We start from the raw sequence: 17,125 nt of genomic DNA on the forward strand, positions 1-17,125 counted from the left end.
GAAAGGATTAATTTGAAAATATCTTATTCATTTTCAAACTTGTTACCTTGGCCAAAAGAATCGATCGAGCACTACTGTCCCCACACCTAGACAATTGCGACGATATCTGCTTTACAAGTAACAGTGATTAACATGACATAATAGTTTTGATTTTTTTTTTCTGTTATTCCTTGTCATGCCTGAGGAAGTGTTGAGAAACAAGCATGACATGAAGTTTTAAATGCTACCCCCCCCCCCTATAAATGACAAAACTTAATAAAGATAAATTCTGGAGACGTCTGAAATGAACTTTTGTTTATTTGTTCCATTTTATTTCCTCAGATCCAGCCAACACAAACAACCTAAAAGTTATGTTTACCTAGGCTTAGAATGTACATTCGCGTAGAAGGGTTGTTATAAACAATTACGATGCAATTGTTTTATTTCTACTGACCCCCAAATTTTCACCAAAAGGTGAAAATATATACCACGCTCACGTCGGATTTTTTTTTTTGCCTCATCCCATGTCACAGCCTGAATTTCAAATTGATTTCTGCCAACTTTACCAAAATGGGCAGTGCTCACTTAAGCATAAAGTTCTGACAAAAATTATACTTTCATCTGGGAGATGAAACCAAAGCCTAAGAACATATGTTTACAAATTATCCCTAATTGTATTTATGTCAATTAGGGGGACTTTTTCAAAGTGTAAACTTTTTATTGAAATGCACTGTATTGCAGGTGGGCTCTTGATACTGGAACCCAGATTCAGAATACTGGCTCATATTAATTTTTGCAAATGAAAGTAAACACAGTCTGAATGTAGGATTTGTGCCAGGACGGAAATATCCAACTAAATCAGTTTAAGATACAGAGCATTTTTCATATTCCTACAGAACATTTCTGTACACTTTCGTTGAATGTAATATAAGGTTAGTGTAGTTTAACATTAATTAAAACAAAAGAAAGATCAAAACTGAACATAACATATACATTTAAGACAAAATTGTACTCCCTCAAATTTGTTATAGGAATATTTTTATTTACCAATAGCATCATTTCACAAACAAATTCAAAAGAAAAGGCAATTGATTATTTTTTTTAATGGAAATGTGTGGACATTTCATAGATATTTTGCTATCAATTATAAATACAGTACATAGACGTGTAATGTACTTCTTTGTGGACGGAAACATCAAGTAAATAAGCTCCCTTGGAACAATGATAATATAATACAATGACATATGGAATATCAAATTGCAATAAATGGTAGAAAGATATATATTATCTACAAAGTAAAACATTTCTCTCCCATTGTAATTTATTTATTTACATAAATATACAAATACAAATTTTTATTTACATACATGGATTCATAAAGAGTGCATATATCTTTGTAAAGTTTAAATTCTTTATTAATTCTTCATTTGACTTCAACTGAACAGACAATAATTTCATGTTTATTTTGACAAAACTCACAACTTTGTAGCAACACTAATGATACCACCCCACTGCAATGTCAATTCGCATAGAAATTATATTGCAATAAAGGCTAAAGAAAAATAGGATGGGAAGAATAGGAATGATCCAACTGAACTTTAACACTTTGGCGCATACCTTCAGGTTTTCTGTCAATGAAATTTGAACTACGAATATGTTTCTACTCGAATCTTACCTATATTCTTCTGCTATCATTGGTATTCATTAACTTATAATAATTTATATGACACCTAGATAGATCCTTGTCATTTGATTGGCTGTTTGATATCAATCATTCAGCCCAATTACAATGACGCCATCAACCATGCAATTTGAATTCATATATTTTTTTTAAACATTGCACGCACGTAACAGGCCACACAAGTAAAACCGTCTGCATGCAGTGCGTATGTTGTATGTACGCGACAATAAACACACCAAGCTCGCACTGCATGATCATATTTTGCATCAGAATTGATAAATTTCATATGACAAAGAATCTGTTTTTAGGTGTAATATAAACAAAATAATGAAAGTCTTTTCATTTGTGCAATGAACAGAATACTTCATTTGGTGAAAGATGAAATGAATGATCCATCCAACTCAGCTACGCCTCGTTGAATGGATCATTTCATCTTTCACCTCATGAAGTATTCTGTCAATTGCACTCATGAACATTCATTATTTGTACAATATTCATTAATTCTTCTTTTTGATAAAGAGACAATTCTTCATACATTTATGAATTGTATAAAGAGAGAAAAAAGTCTGCATATCCTTTTCCTACTCTAGAAATAATTTTGCAAATAAAACAATCTCTATTTTCATCAGGTAAGTGTAGCTGAATATTTCCATATGTAGATATACATGTATATACTGCCATGCCTACTGAATATGCAGAATGGGTGAAAATTTATGAAAAAATTTGAATGCCAGAATATAGCCTCACACAATAAGGCCTCTCTTCTCTTTGGTTACAATATCCAAGGTTTTCATTAAGAAAGAATGGAATGGAGTCACGGCCGACTTAATACAACCGATGTTGTACCCTGTGGGCTGTGGCTGGCACTGACTCCAATGTTTTCATCAAGGTGATTAAGTGATATATACGCTATATGCCATGGTAAGAATGGGTCTCAATTCTTATATTTACATTTCCGAATAAATTATATTTACAATCAAGCATCTCAGATAATTCATAGTCCAAAAGGAAGAAACAAACAAAACTGTATACTCCATTTACAGTAAATTTGGAAATGACAATAGTTAAATGATTGTGATTTAGGCATATTAAACAAATTATGTGCAATAACTTTAGCGGAAATCCCACTCAGTATCTTACACAATTAAATTTCCAACAATCCTCATTTTTGCATCTAGGATGGACTGGACAGATTAAAAGGGAAATAATACTGGCTAGAATTGCAAATGAAAGACAGGGCTCAGAACTTGAAATTTTGTCTATCAACAGTGCTGAGCTTTGTAATCCAAGGCACAGATTAAGGCCACCCCCTCCCTATATGATCCAATGTTTTTTTTTTTTCAAGTCTGGGGGTTTCTTAACTTAATAATCCAAGTCATATTTTAAGGCCACATCCCTTGATTAAGTAGTTCTGTTTCGTTTCTGTATGTTTCTTAGCTTAGTATTCCAAGGAACGGATTAAGGCAACACCCCTCTTGATCCACTGACCCTGTTTCTTATCTGTAGGCACCTTGGCTTTAGTAATCCAAGGCACAGATTAAAGCCACACCCCTCTTAATCCAATGGTTCTGTTTCTTGACTGTAGGTACCTCCACAGCTATGACATAGTTTGTTGAATGACCGGTGGTTGACAGGGTTCCTGCAAGATAAGAAAAGAGAATGGATAATATTGCAATAGCTTTCAATTAACAGAAAGAACTAAATCTCAAGGAATATGAAAAGAAAATTTTATACTATGTTGATAGATCTACAGGTTTTAAATGTAGATCTCTGTATTAATTGTGGTCTTTGAGTTACGGGCTTTCACATGCCCTCTCTGGAACATAGATTGTAAGAATCACTCTCCAGTGACTGAAAATGATTCACACTGTTTGGGTGATTGGATTCAATGAAAGAAGAATATTTAATATCAGAAGTATACAATCTTTTGTTCCATTTCAATTGACAAATATAATTCTTTTCATTGGTCTGGTTTAGTCTGGAATCCTAATATGAACTTAAAACTGCCAACTTACAACATATCATCTTGAAAACTTCACTGCCTATTTTCAATCAGACGCCATTTCATAAGAGTTACAACTATACCAACTTTGCCCTTAACGTAATGTAAACCTTGATTATGATTGGCTGCTGAGCCATGATACCATTATAGTTGCCATAATGGCAAAGTAACCACAGTTGACATTCTTATGAAACATGTAATGGTAATGGTTCATGTAACATACCTGCTCTTGTAAGAGTCTTGTAGACGGGACAGACGTAAATCCCTGTCTCAGGTTCCTTGCGATTTGCTGCCGGGATGAGCTGCATGACAGGCATATCGGTGTAGAGTTCCTTCGGGCGTGACTCAGCCAGGAGGTGAGAATCATAACTCCAGCGTGCTCCCTCAAGGTACAAACCTCTTATGAAGCAGCCGGTCTCGGGACGCTTGGTCAGTTGCTCAGCGGGTTCCTTCATCACCTATATATATATATATCACCAATGAATTAAGAAAGTATGGAGTAAACAGAAAACTAATCCTTATCTTCTACATGGGAGAATTGTGGTGTATTTGCACAGGTCTCTTGGTTCTTGCTAAAGAACTTCTTATCTTCAATAGCAATATATAGTCTGGTGGGTGTGTTGTAAAGCCGTCCATAAGTTATACACGTTACATGTATGGTGACCTCTTCTTGTATTGCAGGAAATGCCCCACTTTTTCCTGTCTTAACTTTTAAGTGAGATTGGATTTCCCATATAACCTCAATCGCAAAATGAAAAATAATACACTTTGCATTCTGATTCACAAATCTTAATCTATAAACCTCAGGGTTCAAACATAGCTGATAAGAATCAAAGTGGTTGAGAATCATCATTGCTGATTTGGCACCCAAGGGTCACCAGTCATAAGCAAACTCATGTGTGAATTATGAAACACCACCCTTGATTAGTGATTGATTGAATGATTTTAACAACTTATTGCAAATGATATCAATAAGGAATATGACCATTTAGCAAAAGAACAGATTCTCTTAAAAGCTTATCAAGTGCAAGCAAGGTTTGAGTGATCATGCATAAAAAGAGCAGATAAAGTGTTGAATAACACTGTAATTGGTAAACCTCCCATACATTTGTACAGAGGAAATTAAGCTGCAAATTAAAATGCTAAAAAGCTAAAAAGCTGAACACTAACACCCCTGTACATAGCAGGTGCCTTACCTGGAAGTCAAATCCAATGGTATCGATGGAGATAATAGCACGACGGGCGTAGTTCTGAAGGGTTCCAGTCAGGAAGGCTTGGGGGAAGAAGAATCCAGAGATCCAGAAGACGCTTGGGATGCCGTTATAGATCCAGGATTCAACAAACTTCATCCTTTCCACCAGGTCAGTCACCCAGGAGGAGAGTGGTTTCAGTGATGGGTAAGCCTATGTTAGCAAGATAGGGAGATAAGAAGTTAATGGACGAAACTTGCAAAGGGGAAATTTGAAGCTGTGGTCTGAAATTACAGCTTATGCAGATTTCACTCATAAATTATTCTTAATTTTAGCAAGTATATTAAGAAAGAGTCTATAAATGAACACGCAATTCTGTCACAAAGTGCTCAATACACACCTGTGAATAAATTAGTAATAATACATTTAATACATTAAATATACTACGAAAAACCTGACACAGAATTATACCTCAAATTCTGTGGAACTTATAATTAAGATATATTAAACTATTCAACTGTGATATGAAAGACAATGATAGAACTGGAAAATATGAGGTCATAAATCAAGTTCAGATTTATTTCAGTTGTTGGTGTTCAAAGCATAATTCATATTTCATTTCCCTAGCTACATGTCCAACAACTAATGTAAGTTTGCAAAACTGATCTCAGCCTCATTTCAAGATTGATGCTGAGCAAGGGTCCGTTTCATGAAGAGTCACTACTATATGATTGTAGCTTTGCCATAATGGCAACTACCATGGCAACAGGGCTCAATAGGATAATTACAATCAAAGTTTCCATGGTAGTTGCCTCTATGGCAAAGTTACAATAGTTGCAACTCTTTATGGAATGGGCCACTGATACAGAAATCGGTCTAAAAAAAAAACACCAAAAGGTCAAAACCAACTTCATATCCCCCATCGCCGACTGGAACCAGTTGGTCCATGCATTAAGAATATGAGAATTGCTGCATTCAATAGGTTAATGCTTGAGCCACCAACCTTGCCAGCCCACAGATCTGGAACAGTGTTGTTGAAGATACTGTTGGACATAGTCTCCAATTCTAAAGAGAGAACAACCAAACCCTTCAGAGCTTTCAGGAGGTCCTTCAAAGTGCTGTGGATTGCAGTCAGCAATCGATTGTACCTAGAATTAGAAAATGGAACATAGTTCATAGTCAACATCAAGCATTTGCAATGAGCATTGTAAATACATACATTGCTTGTTGAACTATCAACACTATTGTAAGTGAGTATTATAATGTACCATTACTTGGCCATGTAAGTTTCAATAAGAATGGTGTGGGTTCAAAATTTAAAAGATACACACTGACAAAATTAACAATGCGATAGGAATTATTTTCTGATTTTTAAAACATTGATTTCTGGACAAAGAACTCTATAATTTTTTGTAACTGCCACTAATCTATGATCTAATTAGCCAATCCTCATTCGTACTATGACGCAAAATTACATTGTTTAGTCTTTTAGTGAAAGAGAGACATTCTATCAACCTCCGCTTTGACTTGAATAGATCTCAGTATTTCCCTTCAATAAAATTTCTAGCCAGTGCACTTTTTTGTATTTGCTATTTGAATGAAACTTCGAAGAGTGTAAAGGAATCCGATGATATTATCATCAGATCATATCCGTTTTGGGGTCACTGTTGATAGTGTTATGGGCTAAGGTATTGTCATCATTAGAAGTGGGGAGGGGTATAAGAAAAGGCAGATGACAGAGTGCTGGGAGTGACTGGATTACCTGAAAACTTCTTGAATGAGTACAGTATTCATAGATTCTTCATACATGACAGGATGTTTCTTGGAGACCATGTCAGAATCAATAGGCTGAGGGACCTTGGCAAGGATACTCTTGGCCGACTCTTCAATTACCTGAGGACAGGAAAGGAAATGGAAATCGCTTATTATTTTTGTGTGGCTCAGTGGTAGAGTGCTTACCTCATGAACGGGAGTCATACCAAAGACCTACAAAAATGGGACCTTCTTGTCTGGCGCGTGACATATGAGAATTGAGAATGGTAATAATAACCTGCTGGAAGAAAAGCTTACAGCTGAAGTGGCTACCCTGGGTAAATAAGAGTTACTTTTGTTATTATTATAACTCGACTCATATTGTACCCATATTCCTTCAAACCCTGAGCCCAGAAAAAATCGGAGAGGAGGGGGGGGGGGGGTGTATCACAGAGATTGAAATGTGACTTAAAATAGCACTTGAATTCCCACAGGGGTAAAAAACCCATGACCACATGGAAGCATGTACTACTTTGTATGTATTAATGTGATTGCACATTAAATATCTTGTGCACTTTGAAATTAAAGCATGACCTTTTATAGTCAGACTTAACTCTCTGTGAAGCATGCATTATTTACATGTTTTACATTGATTTTTTGGTATTGAACAGATTTGTGTGGTACATAGAGATTCTGTGGAACAAAGGGATCTTGTCTTGGACATATTCACCTGTATATTGTACAAAATATGTAATCACTTTATGTTAAACTGAAGAACATAAATATTAATCTAAATTGACAATCTAAATTGAATAAAAATCTAGTCACTGAAACCAATAAATTAATATTCCCAAAATTTAAGATGCGATAAGCCTCAAACCCTTTAACCTACCTCTTCTCTTGACTTTCCTCCTCCTGATGCAGTCTTAGGTTGTAGTAACATGATGGTACTGAGCGTAGTAAAGGTCTCATTCTGAGCAAACGTGATGTTAGCATTGTCATGGAGAGAGAAGATCTCTGGTGTATCGTTGATTGGCAGGCTACGGATGTAGGACATGTATCCCTAAAATGCATTCAACAAAAATAAAAGTAATGCAGTTCGTCTTTTACCACGATAGACTACAAATATCACGATAGACTACAAAGCTTTGTTGATTAATAGAACTCTTGCAAATAAACATAGTGCATTCCTTCAAGAACTAGTATGATGCTAAAATGATTTTTAACATTCAAACTATATTCTGAACTCTGGTCTGACTAAAGTCAGGGTCTGAGACTATGCTATTAAAGTTTATGGGAAGCCAAACATGTAAACGCTGTATATGTTAATATTTCACTGCATTTATTTTTCATGCTTCAGTAGTGAAGAATAGTACATGTACCTTAGCTAACTAACACTTGCCACATAATTGTAACTTATAAAAAGAATGCTGGTAAATTGAATATCAACTATAAAAAATTATGTTGCATTTGGCTATCCATAGCTAAACCATAGATTTAGACAATCATTTATAAACTGAGCTTCAGAATATAGGCCAGAGAGAATAACGAACTCACATTGTGATCATGGTTTGTTGGGATCTGATTATAGATGCCCGATTCTGAGTACTTATGGCCTTCCTCTAAGACATCAGCACAGTAGTAATCAGCTAAGATATTCATGATACAACGTCTGTCTCGATCATCAGTCACACGACCACCATAGTTGATATGACCAGCTGTGTACTTCAGTACCTACACAAGGGGATAAGACAAAAATATGAAAATTCGTTCAGAATCATAGACACTCAAGTTGCCAAGAAAATTAAGCTTTCTTATTTTGATATTTATTCACATGCTTTAAATGGTCATACTCAAGGTTTCAGGACTTCACCTACAAAGAAAAAAGGATTCCCTCTCTCTCTCGCTATTCTCGACTAGCTCTTGTAGTTCTAATTCCTTTGCATAATTTCTAGATCAATGATGATATGGTAACAATTTGATTTAAAGACTATCTTTTGAAACTATTCCTCTCTGCAATATCACAAATTTTACCTGCAACATTCTAATGTTTTACACACAACATTGAGAGTTGTGATTTCAATTTTCCTTGCAATATATGGAGTGTTGCGTTGACTTTTACCAGAAACATCTTGAGTTTTGCTCAACATCCATCTTGAGTTTTTATTCAAGTTACACAGACATCATCCCAAATTCTGCTTTAAATTTTACAAGCAACAGCTTGAAGTTTTACCTTGAATGGGACATGATCTTCATACTCCATGAGGAACATCTTGAGCTGACTGATACAGATTCTCAAATCACCGGTGGTGAACTCATAGGGGATGTTGAAACCAAGGGGGCCAAACTTACGTCTCTCCAGGGCAATGGCATGGAAGAGGGAGAGGGAGAGTAGTAAACTCTTGAACTCATGTGTCTGTAAAGATCAGATAAAAAGATCCAAACTGAATGATTTATATCATCATTATTAATATCATAATTATTACAATGACAATTATATTTTTTATTACTATTGATATCTATATTACAATTTATCCTAAGAGCTATTGTTATAATCATTATTTTCACTAATACCATCATCATCATCATTATAATAAGTTGGGAATACAGTTGAGTAAGACATAATTCTTTGACCGAGCCAACTGTTGTGCAACACCAACACCAATACCACCACCACCATCATCATCATCATCACCACCACCACCACCACCATCATCATCATCATCATCACCACCATTATCATCTTCATCATCATCATCATCATCATCCTTATCATCCCCTAATCGTTCATGTTGTTTGTTAATGGTATTCATTGTCAAAATACATTTAATGTGAACAGCCCTTTATTACTTACCTTGCCAATACATGAGTTGAGGAAGTCATCATTCAGACTGGTGTAACTCTGTAGGAGGTTAGCCTTAAGACCTCTAGGAGGCTCAATGGTCATCTTAGAACTGTTCTGTAGGATGGCTACAGGGAACTTGGGGCTCGGCATACTGGTCAACCACAGACGGAAGTCACGATGGACCTAGTATCAGAGAAATGGATTTTTGAAATAAATCAGTACATATTTTAAGCTTCAAATAACACAGAATGTGAAGGAATTGTACAATTCTTTTGGTCAAAAGAATTATCTTAAAATCCTTCAAAATTTAATCCCAAAAGGAATGGGCTTTTTTAGTGTACTGTTTTGCATATTGGATATGGGGTGGGGGGCATGCAAGATAAACCCCGTCCCGATCTTGGCAATTCACCATATGACCAAGTTTTCCTTTATACATTCCCTTGTTGTTTTCCATATCTTACGTATCCATTGTTTCATCTTCAGTTTTATGTTATATTTCCCAATGAACATCATTACAGAAAGGGGGAGGCATTATGAACTCCCAGTCTTTTTAGAGTTAACACATATAGCAGACCTGTCTACTGGTGATCGCTGTGACTCTAAGCATAAAGAAATACATATATATTTCCAGTCAACGAAACCCACTCCAAAGTGACCAATGGTATGCTATTGGTAATAATATAATAACATAATAATTGGTTGAAATTGGTAAAATTGTTATTACATTCTTAACAATTAATAGTAGCTTTCATCTATCTGAGGTCCGTAACACAAAGCTTAGCAATGATCGTAGAACATTTTTCTATGATTGATTCCATTTACTACCTTTGTGTTATGGGACCCTGGAGTTGGTTTTCTCAATGTGACTGTAACATTATATGGTGAGTAAAGATAAACATACCTTGTCAGGGTCAATGTTTTCAATAAGTCTCTCAAGGGCAGGCATCCAGGATGGTGAGAGATGGCAATTCTGGAAGAACACCCATTTACCACGATCCATAGCACTCCTAGCAAGCGCTTCGGCTCTGGGTCCCTATAGAGAGTACAGGGATAGAAAATGAGAATACTGCATACATGATGTATTTAAGTTACATAATATTTCACCATTTTGGGTCAATAAGGGAGATTCCTAAGAGTCTAGTTAGTTTATTCTCTTTTTCAATCCAATTTGTACGCTAATGTCAGGTGAAATTTTTGTGATTGCTTTAATAGTTGATGAATTTGCAAAAATACAACCCCTCCAAAATATTCAATATATAATTAATGCTCAACAATGATACTTGTTTTTTACTCATTCATTCTCTAATATGTATCAGTGTTAAGTGGTTTTCATTTCAGTATTTAAAGAGGAATCACGATTGGGAATATTTTCACAAACACTCTTGTGCAAAATCTGTCTTAAATCTATGCAATCAGAATAAAGGTCTTTAATAAATTCTTGTACATTTAACTCATGTTTGATTTTCTCAATTCAATATTTGGACAATACATGTAGGAAGAGAAAGAGTTTATCCTTCAGACCAATAATTGTCTAAATCTCTGAAGCCAAATTCCTAAATTGATTTACCACATAGAACCTTGCCTGGCATCTTCATTAATACATTTTAAGTGTATTGAGTGGTTATATATGGAATTATTAGTAAGATGAACTCTGACCTGTCCTTGACCTAGAGAGATAGAGGTCAGCTTCTTAGAGAATCTCATCTCCTCTGCAAACTTGTAGAGGTCAGCAGCGGGGTCAGTTCCCACGGAAAGTACAAAGACCAACGGTGTCGTGGGAGATGATTCCTTGTATGCTACGGCAAGATCGGCAGTCTGGGGCTCGATGAAGCGTTGTCCAAGGTTGGTAGCGACATAGTCCTGCATAGCGTTGGTGACACGGTCTGCTCTGATACACTTCAGGACCAGAATCTTCTGGAAGTCGTCCAGGTCTGTGTTCCACTTTCCGGGTAACGGTTCCCTAGGAGAAGATAAGTGAAGGTTAAAGTCCCAAGTTGTAGGATCACTTTCTATGTTTCAAATGTTTCTTATTTTTATTTTGCAGTAAGGCAAAGGAGCAGACATGAAATCATACGTTTCTACACCAAATATGGTATAAGTTTTTAGATCAATTTCATACCCTCAAGATTGGTTAGAACAAAACAAAAAATCAGCATGTATTAAGCACAATGCCAGGAGTATAGAAACCAAACGGATAGAATATAACCTGATCATCTCACCTGTGAGGTTCTGCGCTGTCAAAGATCGCTTTGTACGCTGCAGAATGATTTCCAAAGTCTCTTGAAAACTCTGAAAACTTGTCCTGAAAGGAGAATGACGCATGAAACAAATGGATATCATCTGTATTCTGTTTATGTCTGTTTTTTTTTTAAATAATTTTCTGTCATATCTGACACTGATTTGCAAAGTGTCCAGCAGCAAAGACATCATCATGGCTTACATGTTTAGCCAGACATTCAATTAATACATTTATGCAACTCACTTGGATGAGATTAGACCTAATGGATACATGGTGCCATACAATTATGTGATAAATTGATTGATTCATTAAATAATCAGGGGTCTGTTGCAGAAAGAGTTGCGTTTAAATGCAAGTAAAAAAATCAATCGCAAGTCCAAAATGCACGTTGTTGATTGGTTGAAAATCAAGTAGCGCATGATTTTAAGAGTTGCGTTTGATTGCAACTCTTTCTGCAACGGGCCCCTGTTCTTTTATTCAATCAATGAATGAATAATTCATTTATATATTCATCTATTCATCATTAGCCATTTGGGTTAGGATTGGGGATCTCTTCTGTGATCTTAATCTTTTTCTTTTTTTTAGAATTCACTTAATATTCATTCATGTATTCTCTCTATTTCACTGCTTCCCTTTCATAATTTTGTTTTCAATCTATCCATCTTACCAAAGCACTAAGTGAAAGAATTTCCATCCAAGCTCTCTCTGATAGCCAATCTGGCGTAGGGTTGGGAAGCTGTTCTTTGATTGGACCACCTGATAACAGGAACCTCCACTCATCCTATGAAAAATAAAACATTAAAATATTGTGGTTTGGACTTTAGCCTTTCAATCAGATGGTTGTTGGTTATGCTATTAAAAGATTATTACATCCATATTTCTTAACACCTAAAGAATATTAAGGTCAATCGTCATATGCAGTAAAAAAAGAGAAAAAAAATAGTGGAAAAGAATGTGGCATGACACTCTCTAATATCTTGCTCATACATGTATTTGTACTACTCTTAATATCAAACTAATTTTATATTTCCAATGATTGTAAAATGATTATTTCTTATAAACAGGATTGTGATAAAAACATTTTTATCTACAAAAAATCCAAGCTGTTTTTAAATGTTTTAATTTATCTAAAACATTGTAAATTGTTTCTTAAAACACTTCAAATTGATTTAAAAACATTTCAAATTGATTTAAAAACATTTCAAATTGATTAAAAAAATGTTTTTAAACAAAAAAAAATACTTTACCAACCCTGCTAATAAATAATTTGTTTATTTTGTTGCAAATAAAGGTATTCACTTACCATATTGATCTTGCCCTCATTCTGTAGAATCCTGACACAGAGCAGGAATGCAAACATGAGTTTGTGTTTCTCAAACAAACTACGACACACATTAGAATACAGACTGAAGGTGAAGTACTCATTGATGTTGATAATACGCTGAGGCAGATTGTCTGTCAAATAAATCAAAGATATAATTAATGAAACGTAAATATTAACATGTTTACTTGTATTAGAATGCATTTGATGTAAAAAATCTTTATAAAAGTCTACAAATTGACCACCCTTATCATTATGATTACGATGACTAATATCATCATCATGATCATGATCATCTTCATCATCATTATCATCATCGTCATCATCACCATTGTCATTTCATCATCAGCATCATCACCATCATCATCATCATTATTACCATCAAAATTAACACATCATCATTGTCATTATCATCAACTATTATCATTACCATAATTATCATAAATCACAGTTACCTGCTCTCTCTGAATTAGCGATGCCTGCTAAGAAGATGCCAATGAACCAGCCGAGAGAGTATTGGTACATGGGATCCACACTGGCTAGATCGGTAGTACAGAAGAATAGAAGCTGAGTTCTGACAGCAACAGGGATGTACTGGGAACGGGTCTCGTCAATCTCTCGCTCAGTCTGCTCAGCAACAATCACTTTAGCCTGATTGATTTAAATGTGGGTATAAAGCACTTCTAGGTCAAGCATCTATCTACATCACAGAATTGTTAAGTTTCAAAGATAATCTGTCTCAATTTGTGTGGTTCATGAAATTCTTGCTTCTACATATTACATCTTTCCCAGGTTATGGAATGCACTTGACCCTGACATTACACATGCTGTCAGTTCTACAGTGTTAAAACGAAAATTGAAATCTTATTACTGAGTAACAATGGAAGTGATTCGTAAAGCCTATTTTTTGTGTGTTATTTATCAGTTAATGCTAAATTATCAATACGTTTCATCCCCCCCCCCCCCCCTTTCCCGGGCCTGGCTGGTCTCTGTCCTCATGTCCCCTTTTTTGTACCTTTTGTACATAAATGTGTCCCTCTTCTCTCCCCGCCTCTCTCTTTAGTTATCATATTTGTAATGAGGAACCTTAATTTACAAGCATTGCTTCACTTAGGTCTCCTCGTCTTCCTTTAAAATTATTTCTTTTCTGTCTTAAGCTGTATAATGTATTTAAAAACAATGTTTTCTGCATACTCTGTTTTATGTAAAACATACCTGTATGTTTTATCATGTACTCTGCTCATTTTTTCATACACACTTGTATGTTTGTCATGTATTCAAACTCAAAGTTGGAAGACAAATAAAATGAACTTATGAACTATCAAAATATGAACAACATAAGGTGATCAACAATTAGCACCAACACTATAGAATAGCTTATGATTGAAAGTCAGGTAAGTCTCATCTATGATTAATTTCAAATCAAAACATGAGACACATCGGCATGTACTCATCAATTACAAAAATATCAGTTCTTGTATCACATGCTTTTGTTGGATACTTTCTGTGCTCTAAAAATATATTGTATAAACTGTACATTGACCATTTTCAAATGTATGTAACTTATGCCTTGAGGATCACACAGCAGAATTGGATACAGGTACTTTACAATATCATTATAATTTCTAAGTATGGTACGATAAGGTTATAGTAAAAGTACACCATTTAATTGAAAATGGATCATGGAAAAACTCTGAAAGTATTACAGACCTACTGTCGATGAATTCTCCTAGTATCTTATTTCAATATGCTAAAATTAAAACCGCTTTTCCAAAATATTGGTTCGATAAGTTGAACCCTGCTCAGCTTGAAAATCATGGTGATCAACCAATGCAAAACGATAAATTTATTCAAATTAAAACGGGTGACTCAATTGACATTACAATATAAAAAAAAAACAATTCTACACATATTTTGTAGATTTAAAAAAGAATTTACCCCAGCGGTGTTATATTTTTGGCAAGATAGGCTTTCACTTGCAGAAGATTATGATTGGAGCAAATTGCTGAACTTTAAGTTTGGAAAATTAGTTAATAAGAGAGTTAAACAATATAATTTCAAATTGCTGCATCGGATTTTGCCGTATAAAGAGAATTTAGTTCGATGGAATATCATATCAGACATGGCTTGTAACCATTGTGAACAAATTGAAACTCTAGATCATGTTTTTTTGCATTGTCCACATGTGAATTTATTTTGGCCGAAACTACGGTATTTCATTAAGATCCAGTTTAATGTGAATATTCAAATTAATGAGAAAACATTATTGATTGGCCACGATGTTGAAAATAAAAACATGGCTTTTCTGAACGTAATTTTGGTTTTCGCACAATATACGATTTATAGAGTCTATATGTTGGCTCAGTTCACTTTAAAAAAATTCAGTTATTTTTCTATCTTGTCAGATTTCAAGAGAGAACTGGTCATTAATTTGAGATTTCTTGAAAAGAGTAATAAGATAAAAATAACAGAAAAACAGTACAATGAAATCAAAAGCTTGTGAAATGTGAAACTAATTGTATATTTTGTTTGTGTTTGTTTATTGATTTTAATGTAATAAATACCTCTGATGAGGACAAAAAAATCATTTATAAGTAAGAACAAATCAATATCATATGTTCTACAGATCAGTCTGGGAATAAGTTTGACAAACTTCCCTATTAGTCTCCTTTGTGTCAGTAGTCAAAATACAACATTATTTTGATGCCTTATATTCCATTGACTCTGTACACAGATACATTGCTGAGAATATTTGATTAGCTTTGTTGTGTCAAGTTTTAATGAGCCCTTATCATACTGACCTTGATCTCTTGAGCCTTGACCTTGGAAGCCTCTAAGACCTGAATGAGATCAACATCATCTACTGGGTTACCCTCAGATGAACTCAGCCTCTCAAGGATCTTATCTTCAATCTCCTTCAGTTCACTCTTCATCTTGGCGTTACTGACGATGAGCTGGTTCTTGGCCTCTTCAAGATCAGGTCTCTCCTCGGCTACTACACGGGCCAGCAGCTGATCTTCAAGACCACTGTAGAAAGTGCGAGAAAGACAGATTTTGCATTGGTATTGATTATTTATGGACAAAGGTTGAAAGAAAATAAATTACAATCACTTATAATGGGCTAATTCTATAACTGTAAAATGTAGTTGGTGTTGGAACCAGCCTCGCTAGATATTGAGCTGCCCGTCCGCAAACCCGCCCACCTGTCCCTCTTCTGCACCTCTCTCTTTGTTTAGTTGAAGCTTACTTCATTCGTCCCTCCAACACATCTTTTACAAGTCTTTGCTGCCATTTGGTCTCTTTTCAAACATTATCACTAATTAGTGGTCATCGGGTTTATTGAGTGGAGCAAGTTGTAAAGCGCAAAGTACAAACACTACACCTAATACTCGATAGATTTAACATGACCCGAGTATATGACTATTCAACACCAACAATGCATTGAAGTCACTCATGGCATTACACCATTTACCTTAGTGTGTAATTTTGACCAGGGTATCCTTACTTTAGACTTCAGGAGTATAGTAAGGGTTAGGAAGCTTGGTGGTGGTGGTGTGTAGAACTCTACACCAACACTGAACTTCAAACCACCAATCCTAAACACCACTTACCTTGGTGAGAGTGTAAAGTTGACCAAGGTGACCTTGGTGGAGACTTCAGGAGTGTAGTGAGGGTTAGGAAGCTTGGTGGTGATATAGAACTTGAAGTCTTCATGATATGGGATGACAGCATCTCCTAGCTTGATGACAGTACTACCCTGTTGCTTGAAGGTCTGCATAAAGATAGTACGGTTCATTCATTAGAGGATATCTATATGGGCTGTGGCACTGATTCCTAGATCATTATACTGTATATCATACATATACAGTACATTCTCTGGAGTTGAATATCACATCATATTCTTTTGAATTTCACAAATGGCTTAAATGTGAGTCATCAGTGCTACAGGCCAATGTGAGATACAATTTACCAGAGAAATACCTTATAGATTCACATGGCATATTTGGCCATGATAAGCATGTTACTCCTTCAAAATTTTCATAAATTGTTGAGTGTTCACTGTTTAGACTTAAAATGGCAATAAATGGAGGTTTAAATTTTGGTGATGTATGTAAA

At 35.2% G+C, this 17,125-nt stretch overlaps 1 protein-coding gene across 3 annotated transcripts in view; it reads right to left on the minus strand.

Annotated features, from left to right (window-relative positions):
• Positions 1-1,000: 1,000 nt before the first annotated feature.
• LOC129270399 (dynein axonemal heavy chain 1-like) overlaps positions 1,001-17,125 on the minus strand; it is a 70,823-nt gene continuing 54,698 nt past the window's right edge. For all 3 annotated transcript variants that reach the window (XM_064105674.1, XM_064105672.1, XM_064105673.1), the window contains 17 exons: positions 16,621-16,781; positions 15,811-16,036; positions 13,465-13,660; positions 12,992-13,143; positions 12,356-12,469; positions 11,669-11,751; positions 11,106-11,409; positions 10,351-10,482; positions 9,459-9,632; positions 8,838-9,020; positions 8,162-8,338; positions 7,497-7,667; positions 6,615-6,745; positions 5,856-6,000; positions 4,859-5,065; positions 3,886-4,120; positions 1,001-3,299 (listed from right to left, as the gene is read on the minus strand). In XM_064105674.1, the coding sequence (XP_063961744.1) occupies positions 3,178-3,299; positions 3,886-4,120; positions 4,859-5,065; positions 5,856-6,000; positions 6,615-6,745; positions 7,497-7,667; positions 8,162-8,338; positions 8,838-9,020; positions 9,459-9,632; positions 10,351-10,482; positions 11,106-11,409; positions 11,669-11,751; positions 12,356-12,469; positions 12,992-13,143; positions 13,465-13,660; positions 15,811-16,036; positions 16,621-16,781 (2,913 nt within the window). In that variant the 3' untranslated portion in view covers positions 1,001-3,177. The remainder of the gene's footprint in view (positions 3,300-3,885; positions 4,121-4,858; positions 5,066-5,855; positions 6,001-6,614; positions 6,746-7,496; positions 7,668-8,161; positions 8,339-8,837; positions 9,021-9,458; positions 9,633-10,350; positions 10,483-11,105; positions 11,410-11,668; positions 11,752-12,355; positions 12,470-12,991; positions 13,144-13,464; positions 13,661-15,810; positions 16,037-16,620; positions 16,782-17,125) is intronic.

The sequence above is a fragment of the Lytechinus pictus genome, chromosome 10 (assembly GCF_037042905.1).
Source record: "Lytechinus pictus isolate F3 Inbred chromosome 10, Lp3.0, whole genome shotgun sequence".
Taxonomy (NCBI): Eukaryota; Metazoa; Echinodermata; class Echinoidea; order Temnopleuroida; family Toxopneustidae; genus Lytechinus; species Lytechinus pictus.